Source organism: Falco peregrinus, chromosome 11 (assembly GCF_023634155.1).
Source record: "Falco peregrinus isolate bFalPer1 chromosome 11, bFalPer1.pri, whole genome shotgun sequence".
Lineage (NCBI taxonomy): Eukaryota > Metazoa > Chordata > Aves > Falconiformes > Falconidae > Falco > Falco peregrinus.
The window spans coordinates 4,379,627-4,401,307 of record NC_073731.1 but is presented as its reverse complement, the minus strand read 5'-3'; the positions used below and the strand labels follow the sequence as shown (position 1 = coordinate 4,401,307).

The following is a 21,681-nucleotide window of genomic DNA, read 5'->3' as shown; positions in this document are numbered from 1 at the left end:
CCGGCGTCACTTGTGGAATCGGTTTTATTGTCCGCCCGTTCTACCCACGGCCCGAGCGACGAGATGCGGTGTAAGGCAGCGCTGCTGGAGCCCCGCCGCCCCCGGCCCCTCCGCAGAACGGGGCGGCGCTCCCCCTCCCCGCCGCTCGCTCCCCCTGCCGCGGATCCCGCCAGGGCTTTCTTCATCCAGCATTCTTACTGACGGAAAACTACATCGTCGTCATCATCGGGGTTCGCGTGCAAAATAATTGCCACTTCTGAAAACTTGACTCCCTTCAGCTCGGGGACGGGCGCCGGCCCCGGGTTTGCGGCGGTCCCAGCGCAGCTCTGCGGGAAAACGCGGCACGTCAGGCCGGGCTACGGGCCGGGCCGGCATGTCCTAAGCAGTGCGAGTCCTCTAACTTACACATACACACATATTTCTGTCCCCAACGCTTGCAAAGAAAGCATTCGTTTCAAGCCTGCAAGTTTTAGGGGCAGCACGCAACACAGCCCTTTACTGTACACATGTAAGTCACCATTCTTGGGTCACAAAGTCCTCCTCCTCCTCAGCAGGGACAAACAGCCCCTCCCCAAAGATTTTTTGTTACTTCACATAAGTTGGTGGGTTTTTAGTGCTATCACAGGTTTACCACTTTCAATAATTGTTTCAGTTATTTGACATACAGTGATAAAGTATCTTTCACTCCATTCCTGGCAATTGAAAAGGTAATTACCTGATCTGTTGTGCTTTTTGCAGTGGGCTGGGCATCTACATATCTAGGTTCAGCAGCCCTTTCAGATGCTACCTTTCCTTCATGTTCTTCATCGCAATCTAAGAGTAGTGTCTCAAGGTAAGCGCATTTTTCATCAGCCTTATTTACGTCTTTGTCAGCATCACCTCTTTTGGTGTCTTCCATGTTGCTAAATGCTATTACGTCAGTTTCCCTGAAAGAGAGTTGGAATTCGTAACACCTCGAGCTTGCAAATAGTCAAGAGACAAAAATCTTGGCCTCTCTAAACCTGAGAGCAGCACGTAGACTGATCTCAAAATCACTGGGATTTTACCCTGGGAAACATGAAGTAGCTTCTTGTATCCTGAAGAGTGTTTTTCCTGCATATGGCTTAACAATTTGCTAAAGAGAAAGTAGGAACTTGCCCTTGTAATTTTTGATACAAGATTAAAAGGTATCAGCTTCCTTTGAGTGTAGAGAGTTTTTAACTTAAAATTGTAAGGGTTCTTAAAAAATCAGTCTATATACTCTAGTGAAAGATACAAGGAAAATGCTATGTTACCAGAATAAACTTTTGACATGTCTTTTGACATGCTATTTTTAAATAAATTTGTGTTATCAGCATTCTACTTACACATTATTCATGTGCTCTAGTTTCTCTAAGCTTTTCAGACTTCCTCTTCCATCAGCTGCACACAGATTATCAATACCCTTCTTCATTTCAGCTTGCTTCTTAACCAGATACTGTTGCTCATACCTTTTGAAAATGATAAATACATTAAAATAAAATTATCTTTGAAGATGGGCTTTACAGTTGCTTTAAAAGCAGAATATGATGCGTTTGTATCGTAAATTTAACGCACAGCATTTATTTTCAGTATGATTCTGGGGATTGGTTTGGAGTATTTCCTATATTTCTGTAACGGTAGCAGGGTAGGTACCCGCTGCCCTCTTGGAAATGCATTTGTTTTTCTCCACCCGCTGGTCCTGCTGCCACTGAAGTTAGCTGCAAAACCTCCCTTGATTTCAGCATTCATGGGGTTAGAGGAGACTTATGCGGGTATATCACAGCTGCTTGTGTCCCCCTTCACAGTTAAAATTTCTGCTCTCCACATTTCTCTGTTTTTAAAAGTATTTGCTTCTGCTGTTGCTGTGTGACAAGCAAGAATAAACCAACTTCCAGTTATGCGTAGCATGTCTAATATCTATGGTACAACACCAGGCATTTTGATTTATAGCAAATCTTAGGTGACACTCCATGCAAATATCAGTAATTTATCAGATAAGTACTTTTCAGGTTGACATTCGAAGTAAACTTATAGTTGCAAGTCTAAATTACATTGTTAAAGTAAAAGTAGTTGTACCTTTTCCTTTTTATAGTAAAAAGGACGTATACCAGGAAGGCTACGAGGGTGCAGACTAGCAGAACGCTAAGCACAATTGTTGCAATGAGTTCAGGCGTTGCCGGTTCAGCACGACCCTCTTCTATGGCAGCAGTAACAGGAATTGAAAATATTTTCTCCAGTTCTACCTCAATGTTACTCTTCTGCTCCCTAAGTTTCCTGAAGACAGAAGAGTAAAATGCTGATGACATATCAGACCTTCATTTTGGCTTGAACAGTGGCAAAGAAAATAACAGAATACCAATCCCTCATCCACCAAGACCTTTTCCAAAGATTCAGATTTATCATGTCTTTCATTCCGAAAACACTCTTGTTTTCTTGCAACCAGCCCTGGTGCTTATGAACTAAAATGATGCAAAAGCTTGGAAAATTGAATCTGAGAGGTCAGTATCCTCTAAATCCACATTAAGGCAGCTGCATGTAGCCTCACAGTTACTAATAGCACTTTCCCTCAGAGAAAAAGGTTCCTGTGATCACAGGCTCCATTAGCAATATCGGCCACAAACAAGTGCTTGTTTGAGAGATGTGTTGAGTCTAGAAATTGTGTGTTTAAATAGCAGCTGCCCCTCAGAGAATGTTTATATGAATATGCACTCATACCACTGACATGTTATGAAACAAATGTAAAATACACCTGAAATGTAAGTTTTTAATCAACACTCTGCAGTTCTGAAGTCAATATCCATTTTAATGATATTGCTTCTGTTTTCTTTAAAACTAACTTTTAAATATATTTTGCACAATTAAACAGCCTTATCCATGTTTTTGTCCAACTCTGAAAATCACCTTTCGATAAATAATGAAAGCTTTCTGAATTCTAAAAATACTAAAATAAGCCTCGAGGTAAATTTCAGCTAAACTGTTATTTCATCTAAACCTGTTCAGTCCAAGACATTAATGATTTTAAGTGAAACAAAGCCCAGCTGCATAGCTCTGATACCCAGAAGACAGACTGTGCCATACAGACCTTTTTACATATTCTGCAGGTAATTCCTGGTTTGCCTCATCAAAAGCAGTAAATTTTACATAGGTTACATCAGTGCTGCTTCTTGCTTTTCTTTCAAACTCATTTGAATAAACATCAATGATGTATACATTCCATGCAAGTTTATCTCTCAGGACCCTGCCATCGTGTTAAGAAAACAATTTAAATTAACTGGGCAATGACAAATTCTTCTACTCTGGAAATTAGAGATGATGAAAAAGTAGTATTTAATACAACACTTTCAGGTATTTAGTATTTTAAGAGAAGCATGTAAAAATGCAGGATTATCATCAGCAAAGCAATTAAGCTATTTGACCAATATCGTTGAGTGACTGAGTAGCAGAGGGAAACAAAAAAATCCAGTCCTTGTCTCTGGTAAGCGAAGATACTTTTCATTAGTAGACAGTACATAACTTTTGTGCATAGCCTGAAAATTCTCAGATAGGTGCCATTAACATAACTGAACAATTACTTAGAGAAAGGAAGGGTTAACAAAACCTTATACCTAGCTTTCATAACCAATATTGCATAGTATATAATACAGCATGCTTTTCAAAGTGACATACGGCTCATTTCATGCTTGACGTTATTTTTTGTAAATACAGGCAGTGATACCGATAGAGTACTATAAATAGTAGAGGTGGGAAGGAGTGAAATTCAGTCCCATTATCCTCATTGCTTTCTTCTCCTTTTCCACAGAGATTTTCACACTGGATTGCACCAGCGGCCCAGTTAATCCATCATTCTGACAGCAGTCAGTACCAGCTGCTTTGAGGAAAGCAGCAGAGCAGCTCTAGGGTTTCCATTTAATTTTTACCAACAAAAAACTGGTGCCATAACAGCGTCAGCATCACAAACTCATTTTTCCAACCTTCAGAGTGATTTCCCCTCAAAAACACATGACTCAGTATTACCAATGGAAATATATGCTTATGTGTAATCAAACAAAAGATCTTGTATCTTCATTAACAAGCCCAAAAGGCCAAAATATGTTTTTAATTGTTGTGTGGCCATCCATACAACACCAACACACCCCCTAGCACCGTGGGGCCGAGAGCTTCTTGAGCAGCTCTGCTGCAGTGCTACTTGGGGGATTTTTTCACCTGTAGCCGAGGTGGGTTTGGTTCGTGGCTGCTATCCTATCTGCCTCCACATTTCTATCTTGGGCCTACTATCCATGAAGGACTTTATTCCAGGCTGTTTAAAATCACAGAAACATTGAGATAGGAAGAGACCTCTCAAAATCGACTAGTCCAATGATCTCTTTCACATTCATCAGCTCAGGCCAAAGCCTTACCAGGTAAAAACTGGTGGATTCCTGTGAATTCCCACAAAGTATTCTGAACTATGTCAAGTTAAGGCCTAGCTTTTCACGGGCACTGGCTAGGGTATTGTCTCGCCTATAGGCTCTCAGCCACCTATCTCAAAGGGACTATAAATTTGTCATTAGATATTGTATCAGAATAATTCACTGTTTCAAAAATACCTTTTTACTTCAACAATGTTTCTTTCAACAGCATTGATCTTCTGATTAAGCACCACTACCACAATGTTGTCAGAGGAACTGGAATCAAGGGTTACCTAAGAAAGAAACAAATTACATGTCAGGTTTGCTGAAGCATATGTATCTCTCTCAGATTGATTAAACAAACAAACAAACAAACAAACACACCAAAAAAAGGTCCCACCACAAAAAAACCCTGTGATATAGAATAATTGTCCTCTAAAAATCAGTCTTCATGCCAACATATTTTCATATGTTACTAGAAATGGCAACCTCATAATTCTGGCCTGAAAGTGTGTAGTAAATACCAGTGTATCTGACAGTCTCACTGTATGGTGTTAAGTAGGGTTTTTTGTTGTTATTACCAAACCTAGCCCTTCTTGTATACCGAGTTTTGTCAAGGAAGCAAATCAGGACTATAAATAGCAATTTTCCTTACATTGACTGTTGTCCGGGCTGTAAGTCTCCTTGTGCCTTGGTCTGCAGCTCGGACTTCCAGGTAAAATGTTCCAGCCTTTCCTGCTACAGAAACTGTGAAAATCTGCCCTGTATTTTCATCAATGTCGAATTCATTTGTTTGAGTATTCACTAAGCTGTACAGCAGAAGTCCGTTGTCTCCTGAATCTGGATCTGTGGCCTGGATTTAAAAAAGGTGATTTGTGTAACTCAGCTTGTGGCTTTTGGGCTGCACCATTGCCCTTCAATCATTAAACTCTGCAGTTTCTATTTGTAAGACTGGAGTATTCTAGAATAGTGCTGTCGTATTTCTTTCTTAGCACTAAAAGTGGGGCACAAACTACCAGAATCAGACCAAGGGTATAAAAGGGGAAATAAATTTACTATGAAGTCTGGAGGATTACGCTGCAAGCATAAAAGGAGCAGACTAGAACGGAGAGGTAACACCAGACTTAGAACAAGATGAGAACGGTTCCATTTTGAAATCAAATTCCCTTTGGGGTCTGACAGATAACAAAGTGATTAATGGTGCCAAAGAGAGAACGGTAGCCTGTGTGGTACATAATCCATAACAGCAGCATGAGTCAGAACAGACTGTATAGCTCTTCTGACAGACCCACTAGTAGGACAGGTATGGACCAGTTCCCTAAACATCCCATCCTTCACCAGCGATTTGTTAAACCTGGTTGATGGGCAGAATCTGCATCAAGCTTTCAAGAGCAGACTGAACAGCTCCTTTAGCCCAGTTTAACTGTGGAAGAAATCCAAATCTTGGAAGAGATTTCTATTCTCACGAAGAACACAGAAAGCTACTCTACCTGAACTGTAATAACCGGGTACTTGTACGGCACAGAGTTCGGTATCCGAGCAGAGTAGGCATCATTCAAAAATGCTGGCTCTTCATTTACATCCTGCACTGAGATTGTCAGCATTGCCACATTTTGAGCAAGCAGGCCTATTAAAAAACCACAAGTTAACTGCAACAACGAACACTGGCAAAGCACAGCTTTCAAAGGCTAGGTCAGGCTGTGGCTTTGCAGCAGTATCTCTGCTGCATGGGAGGAAGAGGGAGAAGAAAGGGAACGCAGCAGGGATGTGCCCAGAGGAGCAATATCTCACTCCTTCAGGGGCTTCAGTGAGAGCAGGCAGTTCAAGACAAGAGGTGACAGCAGCTGGCTATGCTGCACCAGGGAAGGGACAGGCAGGTTCCTCCAGCTCCTGCCAAGTTGTCCAATGCCCAGCTATTATACTCTTCTCTGAGACCATGGTAGGGCCCTGTGAGGGTTTGCACCCTTGGGGGAAGGCTGCTGGCTTTCCTCTGTACAACCTTGAACTTCAGCTTTTCACCTTTCGCATCAGACTTTTCAGTTAAAGAGAATCATGATTCCTATATTGGGTTGTAAACGCAGAAGACGTGTTCATTGCCCCAGATTTAAGTTGGAATGTCCTTCAAAGCAAAAAGTTACCTGAACGCTGGACTTCTGTGGCAGATAAGAGATTTTCATTTGCTTCAATTAAAATCACATACTGAGAAACTTCCTCATAGTTCAAATTAATCGCTGTTCTCAGCTGACCACTTTTCGGATCCAATCTAAAATGACCTGAAAGGAAAAACATGCACCTTCATTATTATAGCTACTATTTCACTTGTAACCCTTCTACCTCTCATGTCTTTGTTGCTCTTAGGATGTTTCTAGGGGTCCTCTGCTCTTCAGAAAGTGAAATGCAACACTTCCACTAGCTGTGCAGCAAAGGTATCACAGCAGGGGTGACCAGACAGGCCTTAAACACGTAAAGGAGCAACATACTTGGAAAACAGAATTGCAGCTTCTTGTTGCACAACTCCTTTTTCACTGATTTCCAAGTTTCCTCTCAGTTTCCAATTACTCCCTTTTTCGTGTGCCATGTGGAGCTGCAGCACAGCTGCAAAAGCTGAAGGAGGGCAGATGCCCTAACATAGTTGCGAGTGCAAGGAAATGATAGACTAAAAGTGACTGGCAGGGAGGAAGCTGCTTGCTAACAACAACTTCCATTTTGGCTCTGTCAGCTTGCAAATTATCCTAACATAATGCTACAGAAACTCATTTTCTAGCAAGTTACTACCCCCTCTTTAGCCAAAGAAGATTAATGAAGTCCATGCTGAAGAAGGTCTGAAAGAAATTCTTTGTGTACTTTCTTTTTTTTTTTAAATGACACAGATTCTTATCCTTGGTCTCCATCTCCTCATTTACATACAGCAACATCTGCCACACAGAAGACAGGTTATTCTGTTAGCTATTTTAACTCATAAGGGAAACAACACTCACCTTTTTCATTGCCAGATACAATTGTATAATCAATCAGTTTTCCTAAAGTTTCGACCACAGTAAAAGCGTAAATGAAATAATCCACTCCTGTGTTTTCCAAAACGGAAATGCTAACATAGAAAATAAAAGATAAATCATAATGTTAAATTGCCCAGCAGCTGCTGCACTGGCAGGCTTTGAAATTTAACTCCTTAAGAGTGAGTTCTTTGTGGAAAATCCTGCCCCCTCCCCACTAGTTGTTTGTTAGAGCTCACTGGGTTTCAGAGCGCAGTGCAAACCCTACTTCTCTAGCTAGACATTTGTTTATCCTTGAGTAAAGGCTAAAGAAGAATGTTTTATTAGTGTGCAAGAGGAAAGGGATGAAGAGTCTGGCTTATGCAAGCTGCACGATAAAGAAATAAAAGGCAATGCCTCAAATCACATTCACAGAACCATCAGCATCAGCACAGCAGAATTTCCCGGATGTTTTATTTAAAAAACCACCTGGGATGTCCTTCCTTCTGTGTGGATGAATAAAAAAATGAGCTTCAGCTTTACTATGTTTTCCACTACCAGGAGAATACGAACCAGTTATATAAGTTAATACGAAAGCCTCACCTGATTCTGCTCTCGTTAAACCGAGGAACAAAAGGATGGTTGTCAAACACATTAAGAGTAATCACTGCAGTGCCATTTAAAGGTGGAGAGCCTTTGTCCTTAGCCATCACTGTTAAATGGATCTCTCCAGATCTAGACAGGTTTCCAGTTGTAATTATTTTCCCCTCACTCATATCTTCTATCAGGAAGAATGGGCTGAAGTTTTGGTCAGGGAGGATGTAGTACTCAATAAGTCCATTTTGCCCCTGCCATGGAAGGAACACAACTTCACGCAACTATTGCTTGCAAGTGCCCCAAGTCCCCTAGTACAGACTCACTGGAATCTCCCTATTTCCATGCTTAAATGGACAGGGTTCCATAGGTATTTTAAATAATTAGAGAGAACCAGGCTCAGAGCTATTTCATGGTGAAGCTGTAACACAAAAGCAGCAGCAGGGGAAAGCGCCAATGGGCAAAGCCCTCCACCACCCCAAAATAATTTTGAAGTTCCAAGATTAAAAAAACAAAAATACCAAACCCCAACCCCATAGCAATACTAAAGAAAACTACATGCACTGGGACTACATTTTGAAGGGTAGGGCAAATACTGAAACAAGGGATTTGACATGTCTAAATACCTCTAGTGAATTTATTTCAAGAATGATAACCTGGGGTTATCTGTGGTAGGATGGGCGATGATAAAAACACAAAGCAGAAGAAAATTCACAAGCAGTAGGCCAGTTCACAGTAAAAATGTGACAAAAAAAAAGTCTAAAAAAAAATTAAGGGCACATGCAGAGGTTGACAGTCAGAACTGTGAAAGAGAGTCATCTAAAGGTGTGATGTCAACGCAAATAAGCCAAAGTCCCTTGGATCCTTTTCACACCTCGAGGAAAAGCACAGCCTCCCCACTGCTGTGAGGGTAAGCCCTATTCCTGCCTGCCGTGGGAGAGCTGGGACCTGTTTACTCTGTGCACATCACTTCTTTCCCGAGACAAGCCATTTTGACCAACCCTTAGGGTGTGTCGTATTGCACTTTGCTCTGTATTTTGGAAATGCATCGTATTCTGTTCTTCCATGGCTCTGCAGCAGCAGGATCAAACCCTACCATGAATACCTGTTATCACTAAGTAATCTGTGGATTTATAATTATATCAGGAACAGGGAGGAACAGAGACAAAGTCTAATGAATTCAGTGCTGGACTGTGCCCCAGAATCCTGAAAGCGTGGCACAGGGAGGATGAGAGCCACTCTGCGTGGCAGAGGACCAGACATATTATCTGAAGGATAAGTTTCATTAGGGTCATAATGCAGATCTCACAGAGTCCAGCAACTTTCATAAGCAATTTCACTTTTTATATAAATTCATTAAGAGGAATGATAAAAACCCAGACCATTAGATTATTTGCAGCAATATACCACAGCTGCAGCTACTTTAACCAAAATTATGTGTGAAGAAATAGGAAGGCACCTCCTACACCTATTTTGTTGTCACTTCTAGATGTTTCATCTTTTAAATAATGTAATCAGTAGTGATGTTGTCATGGTGATCTGGATGACTACTGGATATCTCTGCCAGTGCCTGGATACTACTTGATGGGTGCAGTACGGATACATTAAATAAAATTACTTTACAAAATGGGGACATAATTAGCTGGGGTACCACACTTCAGAGGCATTCGGTAAGCAGACATTTCCATGTTCAAGCCAGCTACACAATGTCTAGCTTTTACAGGTTCTTCTACTTCAGAAGTTCAAATAACTTCACAGACACTAAATTGCTTCAGTCCTTGCATACTTCTGAAAGACCAGTACAACTCAATATAATAAGGGGAAAAATTAAGGCAAAAATAGCTGAAGAAGCATGCCCAAAGACAGGGAATACATCAGTGTCAAGGCAGAAACATCAAAAGTCCTAATTTCCAATTCCCAGTGCTGTTAGTCAATCAGGATTTAATTTCTGCTACATTTGGCATTTCATGCCTACAGAACAGAGAAAAATATATTTGAGCTGCAGTTTAAAGCAGTGTCAAAACCAACAGGAGTAGTTACCTGATCTTTGTCAGTAGCACTCACAGTTATGACATGAGCACCTACAGGATTAATCATGTTTATGGAAGCAGAATAGGAATTCTGAGCAAATACTGGAGCATTATCATTCACATCAATCACTAGAACAGTGACATGAGTAGTTGCCTAGAAAACAAAATGGTTTCATGCATTTTAGAATGTCGTATTCAGCAATATTTTTTTGTTGTTAATTGCATATGCAACAGAAAGCATAAATTAGACTTCGAAAGTGCTGTAGTAAAACATTGTGTTAGTTTTAATTTTGTGAACTCAACATCAGAGCTCACTACAGGATTTTAATACGAGAGAGGCAGGCATTCAATGTCGCAGTAGAATTCTGCTTCTTGAAAGGTGTCTTAATGAGTAAGAACAGGATGTGTTTAGAAGGCCAACATGTCCTACTGCTGCTGCTAGATGCAGTTAAAGGAACCAGACATGTTCAAGTTCTGTTAAAGAAACGTGTAATAACTTTTCAAATAAAAGAAATACAGCAGACAAAACCAGAATAATTTTCTGAAAATTACTTTTTTTTCCCCTTAAAAATTATCATGGCATTTAAAGTACTAACAGCAGCAGGCAGGAATTCCAGCTCCTCAGCACAGGTTAGTCTGCAAGCAATTCAGGGTCAAATTCTGCCTTGCATGATTTTGAAGTATTTCAACTAATTATGGATTATAATATGAACAGCATGGACAAAGGTCGCAAAAGTCTGACCCTAAACATGATTAGGTGTCTGACTTATTCTGCACAATAGATGTCTTTGATAGATCTCCCTCCCACTAGTTCAAAATCCACTCTGAATGCAAGAGTCACTGTTTATTACAACAATGATCTTTTACCTGATGGAAAGGGCCAGATTTATTGTTGACTGCATTCACTGTAAGGGTGTATTTATTCATGGTTTCGTAGTCTGGAGAGTTCTTTATCTTAATGTAACCATGCAATTCATCTATTTCAAACACATTTCCTCCACCTTCTGAAACACATTTAAAGAAGCATTATCAATGAATGCATCTTAGAAGCACATAATTAACTACACTCTTAAATTATATGTTTACTTGTGTCCTGAGTTTATTATAACAATTTTTTAGATATCATATAGATAATGTAGAAGAAAACCAGAAAATACTTTGAGTGAATGAGCATTTGAAACGTGAGCCGATAGAATGGTTTAACAAGTTATGCAGGCACGTCTGTCACACTCAGAAAGTAACAGTGCTTGAGGCATGTAAATGACGATGGACAGCACATTGGAGTTCTGGGATGAATCTCTGGAAGCAAGTTCCTCCAAGTGTGTGCAATAATTAGAGGAGATTAGAGGTGTTCTCAGACATTTTTACAGTCCTCTGACCTTCTGTATATTCAGTCTCATGTTTGCTGGTTGCAGTCATGAAATGCTGTGACAAGACAATGTTCCTGCCAAGATCTCTAAGAGAAGATGTGACTGAATTTATTCTGTCTCTGATGGAGGTGGGCTGAGTGACACACGGGATCTCAAAAGAAATCAGTTTGCCAGTAGCAGTGACTTTTACTGGGTTTGGCCGCCCTTGTCCAAAACCACCTCGAAGTCTGTATACATATTGGAAATAAAAGACTCTAAAAGCATATAAACTGGATACACATAGCTCTTGATGGCCTATACAACAAAAACCCGACTACTGCAGGCTTTGGTCCAGAGGAGTCTAAATCTCCAGATGCAGAGTCTAAATCTGTCAGATTTAGGGGCAGTGGCAAAAGGTGCACTCTTCTCAACTGTAACTCCGTCAGCTACCCCAGCTAAACGTGACTGGAAGCACAAATCAGAGCCCTCAGCCACTGCATTTCACCAGCTGGCACATTAATGAAAAATGAAATTGAAGGCAGTTTTTATTAATAGCCTCGGCAGAGATCTGCGGCAGCAGAGTATGTGACCTGCTGTCTGTTGCGGCTCCCCTGCTGCAGAGGTAAAGGCATCCAGGACAAGGGTGAAGATGACAGCCCTCCAGCAGCCCTTGGTAGTGAATCAGGTCCCTGACACACTTGTGATACCATTTACATCTGCTCCTAGTAGCTTTTGAAATGTTCAGAGTCCACAGGCTGAGGAGAGGCTTAATTTAGCAGCATTTAATACCTGGCACAGGCATTACGGGTTCTACAGGGCAGGGACCAATTAGGCCCTAGACCCTTATTCCTCATTCAATAAAGCTGTGGGCATTTTATTCATCAAAATTACACCTGCTGATTGCAGCTGTGGCAGTCGAGTAGCTAAAGATTGTCTTAAAAGCTCATTTTCTAACAGAACTAGGAGTATGATTAAAAGCACAACAATTTGTAATTTCTGCAAAAGAAGTTCCTACTCAGTTTGAAAGCTGTATGAGCATAAATTAGTAAAATACCAAACCAGGTGAAGGTGAACCTTCTTGGAAAGGGTGGGAAAAGGGTGGAAAGGGGTTAGGAGAGGAAACACATAATGCTATTTATGCTCGTAACAGTATAGACAACAAAGTGACAGTTGTTCCAGTGCAGTAAGAGAATTCCTTGTTACCTGTAAGGCTATATAGAACAAAGGCATTGTCTCCTGTGTCTCTGTCCGTTGCTGTGATTTTTCCAACTATGGATCCCACAGGTGCATTTTCATTTACACTGAATTCAGTCACTGGATCAAAAACAGGTGGCCAGTCATTAACATCAATGATCTTTATGACAACTGTGCAGTAACCTCTTTTCTTCTCAGGGATTCCATCATCTTCAGCATATATCACAATCTGCAAGTTACACAATTATTGGTAATGAGAAATCATACAAATAGATACCTGTGTAAGGATTAAAAAAATCTCAGTGAATTTTAAGTTTTGAAGTATTTTTGAGAAATGTAAAGTCAAATTCTGAATTCACCTCAAAATTATTGTTGAAAAGGGGTATCTGGTCAATAAAAAAGGTCTTTCTATATAGAACCAACAAATTCACCAATATTTTAGCTTGAAGCCAAATAATATCATTAAAAATATCCAGCAGTGGCAGCAACAATAAAGATTAACTGAGAATTTTATCATCTGCCAAGGTCTCAGTCCAGTACAGATTCAAGCAAATAGCACTGAATACATGAGCTGTCATTGTGAAGTGAGTTATTCACATGCAGAAGCATTTGAGAGTTTGTAGGGACAGCTGAACAATGAGCCTTTCTTGAATTTCATTATAGTCTATATCAGGGGTCCTCAAACTACTGCCTGTGGGCTGGATATGGTCCCCCAGGGTCCTCAATCCGGCCCCCCGTATTTACAGAACCCCCCGCCCCACCCCCGCCTGGGGTTGGGGGGGGGAAACCAAGCAGCCGCAGATGACTGCCTGCCACTTCATCCACCTGCCAGCCCCCTGTGTAAAAAGTTTGATGACCCCTGGTCTAAAGGCGGTGTCTTGCTTTAATAATGCATCACATCTCGAGATGTGATTTATTGTGAAACAATGCATAAAATGTTCAAGCAATCCCAAGCTAAACAAAAACACAAAAGCATCACCTGTTACCCAGGAGGGGTGTGTGTAAGAAAAAGAAAAAAAAAAAGAAAAAAAAAAAAAAAAAGAGTTCTGAATAACAAAAACTGAAGAAATCTAAAGCAAACCTGATACTCTGTTGGTTCCTCTTCATAATCAAAGGAGTCAGTGGAATAAAGAATTCCAGTTGCTTCATCTATCCTGAATTTTAGTCTGTCTCCACTAAGAATGCCATACGTTAGGAAACCATTTCTACCTGTATCCTTATCCCAAGCTTTCAAGCGGGCAATCTGAGTAGCGAGTAAATTCTGTGGATGAAGAACAGATTGAGGCTATCAGAGACTGGTTAGCTGCAATTTCTTGAATTACACAAAAGGGGGCAAGTAACAGGTACTGCATACACTTAGTATAGACATTTTAAAATCAAAATTATACAGCTTGTTCAGCACAGTAAGAGAATCTCTTGTTGTCACTAATTTATGGAAGAAAACTATTTCTGCCCCCACATCTCTACCTACAGTAGTTATCTTCAGGAAGCAGAATCATGATTTCAAAGAGACCAGATGTTATGGTTAACAGCCTCTACTCCTATGAAACTCAATGGATGTTCTCGTCTTCAAAATCATGTTTCTTTTTGAACACTATCTGGCTAATAATTACTCTTTTCAAAAAAAAAATCTATTTCTTCCTTTTTAAAAATGTTACTAGCATCAAGATTGACAGTAAATGTCAGTGTTTCACTTTCATGGCCATTTGAGACCTGATCTGAAGTTATTTGATCCAACATGGCATCCAGCAATTCCTACTGTGTAAACATTTCACATGGAAATCAATTTTTAAGGTTGGGAAATGTGATTCTAATTCTTCTTCATTAAGCTAACTGGGAACATTAAAAATAGGCGTAATAATTAAAACTATATTTAGCTCAATGTTAGCAATGGGCTAGATCTTAAATCAGTTGTGGCTGTTAAAGAGAACGTTTGTGAATCAGCTGGGAAGATCAAAGGCAAAGTATGTGCTATATAAAACAAACATAATTAACGTGCTTCTTTTAAAAAAAGTAGCTAGCAGATTAAAGTGTGAAAAGCGTTTTTTGAAAATTGAAGGGTTAAATGTTGAACTGGATGCTTTTGCATTATTAAATGCTGTGGCTTCTTTGGTAGGCTGTCATAAGGTAACAGCCACAGACACGTGGCTTGCTTTCAGCCACTGATTACCTTGAGTCAGGAAGAATCACAACAAACTTTACATGAGCAAGCGGAGAAATGTTGCTAAATTAGAGACTTTTGCCTGCTGCTCCTCTGTGTGAAGCTCCCTTACAAAAGGCTGAGTGAGAGCCTATGAGGTGCCCAGCACATCCACTAGATTTTGAATGCACAGGAACATTCTCTGTGTGCAAATGTGCAAAATGGGGTGGCTGGTTTTCCTTTATGAAGCCCCTTTTATTAATAAAGGATTCACTTTTTCTTCAATATGGCCACACATCTAGACCATTCTCTTTGTACATTTGGATTTTCAGCTTGAAATAAACTTTAAAATATCGTATGGCAGAACAGAATGGTAAGCCTGTCTAGTTCCAGAATGTTTACTTACCAAAATATTTTTTTATTATTTTTAGGATTTATTTTTGTGATTTGGTTTGGATTACATTTTCTTACCTCTTTCAGTGTTGCTTCTAGTAGAGAGAACGGGAAAACTGGAGGGAAATCATTTTCATCAATAACTTCCACATTCACATTAACTTCATTAAAAATGCCAGCATTAGACGAATCTGTTGCTCGCACCTTGAAAATGACTGGAAAATCTTCCAGTTTAAAATTCTTTGTCGTTCTTATGATACCAGTGGATGCATCAATATTGAAATACCCTGTTTAAAAAAAACCAGAAATTATTCTGGTTAGGATTTTGTTAGTTAAAACTGAATATATGAACCCTTCAATGCAAAACATACATTATGTATATGAATATTATATGCTACAGTATTCTTCAAAGAGCAAATAAAATTCAACATGTATTTACAATAATGTCAGGTATATCCAGGGCAGCAACATAAACAAATAGTTCAGAAGGTCAGAAAGGAAGCAAAGGGGAGAAGTTTACTCCACCACTCTCCAGTCTGAAGGTCTTCACTTCCTTTGAAACAGTCAAAGATTATTTGCCGCTGTTTCAGGCAGAAATTATTTTATTTCCTATGAAGTCCCATTCTTACTGCAGATGAGGAATTCTGCAAATAACTTCAAGGAGACCACAACTTAATACAAAACACTTTACAAAAAAGAAATACAATGTGGCTATGTTTGATGATACAGTAAAATTCGGCTCTATGTTTAGTAAAAAACAGACACGTTACATGGGATCTGCTTGATCCCATGTAAACTTACTCTATGCATTCACATTCATTAAGAAAAGGTTGCCGAGTCAGTTTTTCTACCAGCAGTCTTTATGCTCAATGAGGTATTCTTTCTCCAGTCACTGTAACTTTATGCCTGACCAGGTACCACCTGATCTTCCTGTAGCACACATAAAAAAACTATAAAGTTGGTGCACTCAGCTCTGTATCATGTGGCTCTAGCTACTCTGACAGAAATTCAATCATGTGCCCCATATCAAGTTGGTACATCTGGTTGATACACGTCCAGTATTAATGGCTGTAGAACTGAGATAAAAGCAAAATGAGAGAGAGAAGAAATAATCCGAAAGCTAAGCGCTCTGCAGCGCTAGTTGTTTAACACACCCTCTTCCTTGTTATTTCACATAAAGAGCTTACCTTTTCCATCTCCAGATACAATAGTGAATATCACAGGGAACTTATACAGCACACGGATATGTTCCACAAACGTATCTGGCAGCGTCTTCTCACTCAGAGGAGCAGGCTGATAGACTGCTTCAGAGAACACCGGGAATGAAATGGTGATGGGAGCTATCGTTATTGACACCTGCGGAGAAAAGGAGATGACCACAGCAGTTATGTTTTCAGGTTTAGCAGGCTTTTCCATTGAGGTACGCAACAGCAGAAGTCCATAACTTTACCATTAAGAACAAGCTTGCGATTGCTGCATGCCAAGTCTGACACATCAGTGCCTTGAAGGCAGTGAAGGTTAGTGAAAAAATGCCAGCAACTTCATCAGTTTAGGTTCACCTGTATGCTTTCCCAAATCATATAATCATTGAATCATTTAGGTTGGAAAAGACCTTTAAGATCATCAAATCCAACTGGACTTTCTCTCTCTCTATTTAATAGAGGGATTCCATTTTATTGCATACAGCACATTTCAAATTACTTGTCTAGCTAAACAGCTCTCAGACATACTAATCTATATTTGCAACAAATTCTTCCACTGGAGAATGTGTGACCAGAGCAGGAACTTGTAAGTACATTATTTTAAAATTTTTATAACTGAGTTTATATGTGAAAAAAAGGTGACAGGCAATAAATGATGCCTTCTGCTTCACAAAAATAATTTACTTATTTCTAAATTATACTAGACAGCTGCTGTCCAATGCTCTGAAGAATGATGGCTCATAAGCCTACTTTTTAAGGTTGAATATAATTTTCTACATGTTTTTATCCACATACATTTCTGGTCCTTTTTTTTTGAATTCTGCTAAGCGGTGATATTTAGTGGCAAAAGTTATGAGCATTGTGTAAGAAGATACTTCTTTTACATTTCTCAGTCTTCAAGTTAGAACTTATTTTTTCTTGTATTACACGAAAACAAATAGGAAGGCTTTGTTTGATGTCTCCTGTTTATTCTGTCGCATACTTCCATTACATCCCCTCTGACTGCCCCACTTGTTGACCTTGCACAGAAGTGTCCACTCCTCTGATGTTCATCCCTCACAGTCTAGAGCTTCTGTCTTTCTTTGCTACAATGGAATGATCACAGCTGTGATGGGTGATGTGTCAGCAATTGCTGTATCACTATAACTTTGTAACTCCTCATCTTCTATCCTGTTCTGGAAACAAAAGCGGGACTCTGACATTCTGATACCCGTTGTGCATTAGTTTTGTCTCACTAATACCCATTTCCTGGTGTAGTGACTCTCATTTTAGAATAAACAATCTGGAGAATAAACTGTGCAAGTAGACACTAAAGTAAAAATGTTAGTACCTCTACAGAAGTTGAAAGAGGTGGCAGACCCAAATCCGTAGCAGTGACCATCAAGGAGTAATACAGGGGAACAGTCTGTTTGGATAAGTCTCTTGTTAATGTGAGTACTCCTGTGCTGCTGGAAAGACTAAAGAGGCCTTCTGAGTTTCCACCTGAAGGCAGAAAAACAAGTATTGGAGATGTTCAATGGAGTCAGCAGAGACAAATGACTGAATTATATGCCCAGGATATACGGCAGACGGGTTGAAATCCTGATCTGTATATGTGACTTGGAGCAAGACACCTGGTCTCTCTTGATTCTGCATCTGTGTCGCAGAACCATTTGGGCTGGAAGTGCCCTTGTGAGGACTCTAGTCTAATCTCTTGGCTCAAAGCAGTCATGAACAAATTCAGAGCAGGTTGCTCAAGGCTTTGATTCATAAGGTGCTGAAAACCTGCAAGGACAGCCTCTCTGGGCGACCTGTTCTAGTACTTAGTTATGCTCTTTTTTAAGGACTTTTTTTCCTTTTACATCCAGTCAGAACCTGTTATTTCAATTTTTGACCCTTTTCTCTCATTCACGTGTCATACAGTTTAGTTTAGCAGTATGCAAGTAGCCCAGTAATAACCACCCACAAGATTTTTTATTAACATACCTGAAATATTGTAGAAAATGCCTTCATCATAACCCTTGCTTTCATCTCTTGCATTGATATCTACTACTAGTGTGCCAGCTGTAGAATTGTCTAGAAGGATCTGGTAATATGAGGGCTTGTCAAATACAGGTCCTTCTTCATTAATATCTTCCACGGTAACTAAGAAAAGAAGGTGCATATCTGAATGCAGACCTGAGTTTCACCTAAATGGCTGCAAGCAATTTCTTCAGTTAATATAAACCAGTACAGCTCCTCTGAATTGAGTTGGAGATCTTTCAATTTAAACCAGATGGCAACCTTGTTTTCTGTACTTCAAAATGCTTGCCTTTGTGGATTAAATTATTTATTGCTAAAGCAATAGTTTCCCACAGTGGCTGCACTTCTGGTGTCCAGGTTTAGGCTGGGATAGTTAATTTTCTTCTTAGTAGCTGGTTCAGTGCTGTGTTTTGTAATTAGTATAAAAAAATGTTGATAACACACTGATGGTTTTAGTTGTAGCTAAGTGATGTTTATATTAAGGTCTTTTCAGCTTCTCAGGCCCTGCCAGTGAGAAGGCTGGAGGAGCATGGGAAACTGCGAGGGGACACAGCCAGGACAGCTGGACCTGAGCTAGTCAAAGGGATATTCCATACCATAGAATGTCATGCTCAGTGTAGAAACTCAGGGGAGTTGGGCTGGGGGGACAATTTCTGCTGAGGGACTGGCTGGGCATCAGTCAGCAGGGGGCAAGTAATTGTACTGTACATCACTTGGGTTTTTTCCCTTTTGGGTTTTATTCCTCTTTCCCTCTCCCTCCTTTTCTTTACAATTATTACTGTTGTTATTTTAATTATTAAATTGTTCTTATCTCAACCCATGAGTTTTACCCTTTTCCTGAATCTCCTCCCCATCCCCCTGGGAGGGGGAGCGAGCGAGCAGCTGCATGGTACTTAGTTGCTGGCCAGGGTTAAACCACGACAACTGGCTAGCACGCTGTCACTACTCTCCTCATGAACAGTATCATCTTACTGTTTCTTTGGGCTCCCTTCTGTGTCCGTATTCATCTGGTATCTCTAGTCTTTGGCTTAGATTGCAAGCATTGTGAGACAGGATTGCTTAGCTTTATATTTGTACATGACCTGGCACAACAGGGTCATGGTCCCCAATTAGTGAAGCTGGCTGCACGGTAACACAACTAACAGAGAATAACACAGAACCAGAAGTAATAAAGAAACCAATACTTCCAGTCATACTGATCAAAAGTAGGGCTAGCCAAAATCTAGGATACCAGCTTCACAGAAATCTTTTTATGTTGTGCTGGAAAAAAAAAGATCATTATTTTTATTTTTATGTATATTATACCTATGTATTTTTTACATTTTATGTATATTAAGGGAAAAACCAACAGCAATCAAGAACTGTTATTTTAACAACACTAACAATCATTGTCAACATTTTTTTACCACCCTAGAAGCAGGCTTTCTCTAGAAAAGCAGAAAAAGAACCAAGTTACGTTTTTGGCAAACTTTTCAGTAAAAATATCAATAGGTACTCAAACAATGCCATAGAAAAATCTGTAAATTCATTGAAGTAATGTCTGCTTGTTTGAAAAATCTTCATTTTTGACAAGCCAAACATTTTTTGAGAAAATTTAATCTGGCTGTAGTGAAAAGGCAACATAATCGTTTCCAATAATTTACTTTATAAAAAATCTTTATGCCTCATAATTACATATGCTGAAATATTCCCTAAGGCAAATTAAGATAAATTTTCTGTGGTAACCAAGAGCTACCTGTAATGTTTGCTGTGTCCTGGAGATAAGGCACTCCAGGATTGAAAGCTTTCAGAATAAATGTGTACTGTGAATGACTTTCATAGTCCAGAGGTTGAAGAGTTGTAATATTTCCAGAAAGTTCTCCAACATGAAATGAAGCAGTCTCTCCAATTACGGTATAATGAATCATGGCATTGTACCCTATATCTTCATCTGTGGCTGCTGCACTCAAAATCTAAATGAGAAAAGCAAAACAAAATGAAAAAAACCCAAACAAATCCACCAGGCTTGGAGCAGAAAAAAGAGAGTGGCAAAACTACACATAAGACTGGTACTTATTTATATAGTGTTTACTGACTGAATTACTCATATGCCATAACTGCATTGCTAGAATACTGACACAGCATACAGCAGGGCTGGTGAGAGGTGTTACAGATTCTCACGTGGCACCTTTTCCCTTGATTCCTGTAAACCGTTAGTTCACATCTGCAAGGCAGATATGGAGCCAGAAATTAATACACTGGGAGAAGACAGAAAACCTTAGGAACAAAGGGATGCTGGATATATGCCTAACACCTACAGCATCTTTAAAACATGTTGCCCATAGGTCCTCTGAAAACTAGATCCACGTGGTGTGGCATCACTGCTGGGGACAGGAGGGAAAGGGGGAGTGGCACAAAGAGCTTTAGAATAGTCAGTGGGATGGATGCTGCACTGTCATATAAAACAAACACACTGTGTGATTTTACAGACTGCACAAAGTAAAAAAATATGTTTGCCACAGCACAGTCATCATAGATTACTACCACTTCCAAGTTTAGGTAAAGAAAACAACTGCAGAACAGCCTATTTATTCTTAATGCCACGTACCACGTGTGGAGGCTCATTCTCTTTTACAGTCACGGAGTATGATTTCTGGGGGAACACTGGTGGATTGTCATTCACATCTTCCACAGTGATGCTTAGAACTAAGCTTGCAGATTGTGAGGGTTTGCCAGAATCAGTGGCCTGCAAAGAAACAACCTGTCATTAAATGAAGCACTACATTGATACAAACTTATTTTACACGTTCAGTTTTGTTCCAAAAATTGTGAAACTGTCTCGGAAGGCTTTCTGCTAGGCCAGTTATCACCAATGGCACTGCTCTAGCCCTGTACTTGATTGGGTGTCACATGTCTTCCTCTAGCTGGTGTCCTCACCGTATCATATGCTCTGCCTCATTTCATGAACAATTAATCAAAAGCTCAAGCCTGGACCCAGATCAAATTTGTCACATGATCAGACGTGGCACTAAGCAACATAAACCCACAGTATACAGATGCATATCTGTGATGTGGCGCTTAAAAGAGTAAGGAAATCCCTTGCATTTTGAGGGTTTGAACTGTCTACAAAGCAAGCTGTGAAGAGTAGCTAGAACATGGCATTCACAGTCAGTTTTACATTGCACGAACATCCACCATAGGAAAGTTCTAATCCCTAGGTATGTATACAGAATTGTCAATTAGTCTTAAGAAGTGTCCACTTTTATTGATCCTAAAATTTTCAGAAGACACTGTTTAATTTTTAGTATGTTTCCTTGCTGTCCTGAATACATTCTACAAGTTACTTGACCAGTTAAATTATTTGTCAGCAGTAAAGAGCTTAAAATATATTCATACATGATGGCCAGTGCTGGAACACTCCTCTGTATACACAATAATT

The 21,681-nt window shown here is 39.8% G+C and overlaps 1 protein-coding gene across 1 annotated transcript; it reads right to left on the bottom strand.

Moving 5' to 3' along the window:
* Positions 1-96: 96 nt before the first annotated feature.
* Positions 97-12,135, bottom strand: LOC101921518 (cadherin-87A-like). The gene is made up of 13 exons (XM_055816454.1): positions 12,123-12,135; positions 10,852-10,988; positions 9,995-10,138; positions 7,964-8,208; positions 7,367-7,476; positions 6,527-6,661; positions 5,879-6,015; positions 5,044-5,241; positions 4,587-4,681; positions 3,083-3,238; positions 1,347-2,274; positions 716-926; positions 97-326 (listed from the first exon to the last, which is right to left on the bottom strand). Exons 1-11 carry the CDS (start codon positions 12,133-12,135, stop codon positions 2,043-2,045), a joined length of 1,602 nt encoding a protein of 533 aa, XP_055672429.1. The 3' UTR covers positions 97-326; positions 716-926; positions 1,347-2,042.
* Positions 12,136-21,681: the final 9,546 nt, after the last annotated feature.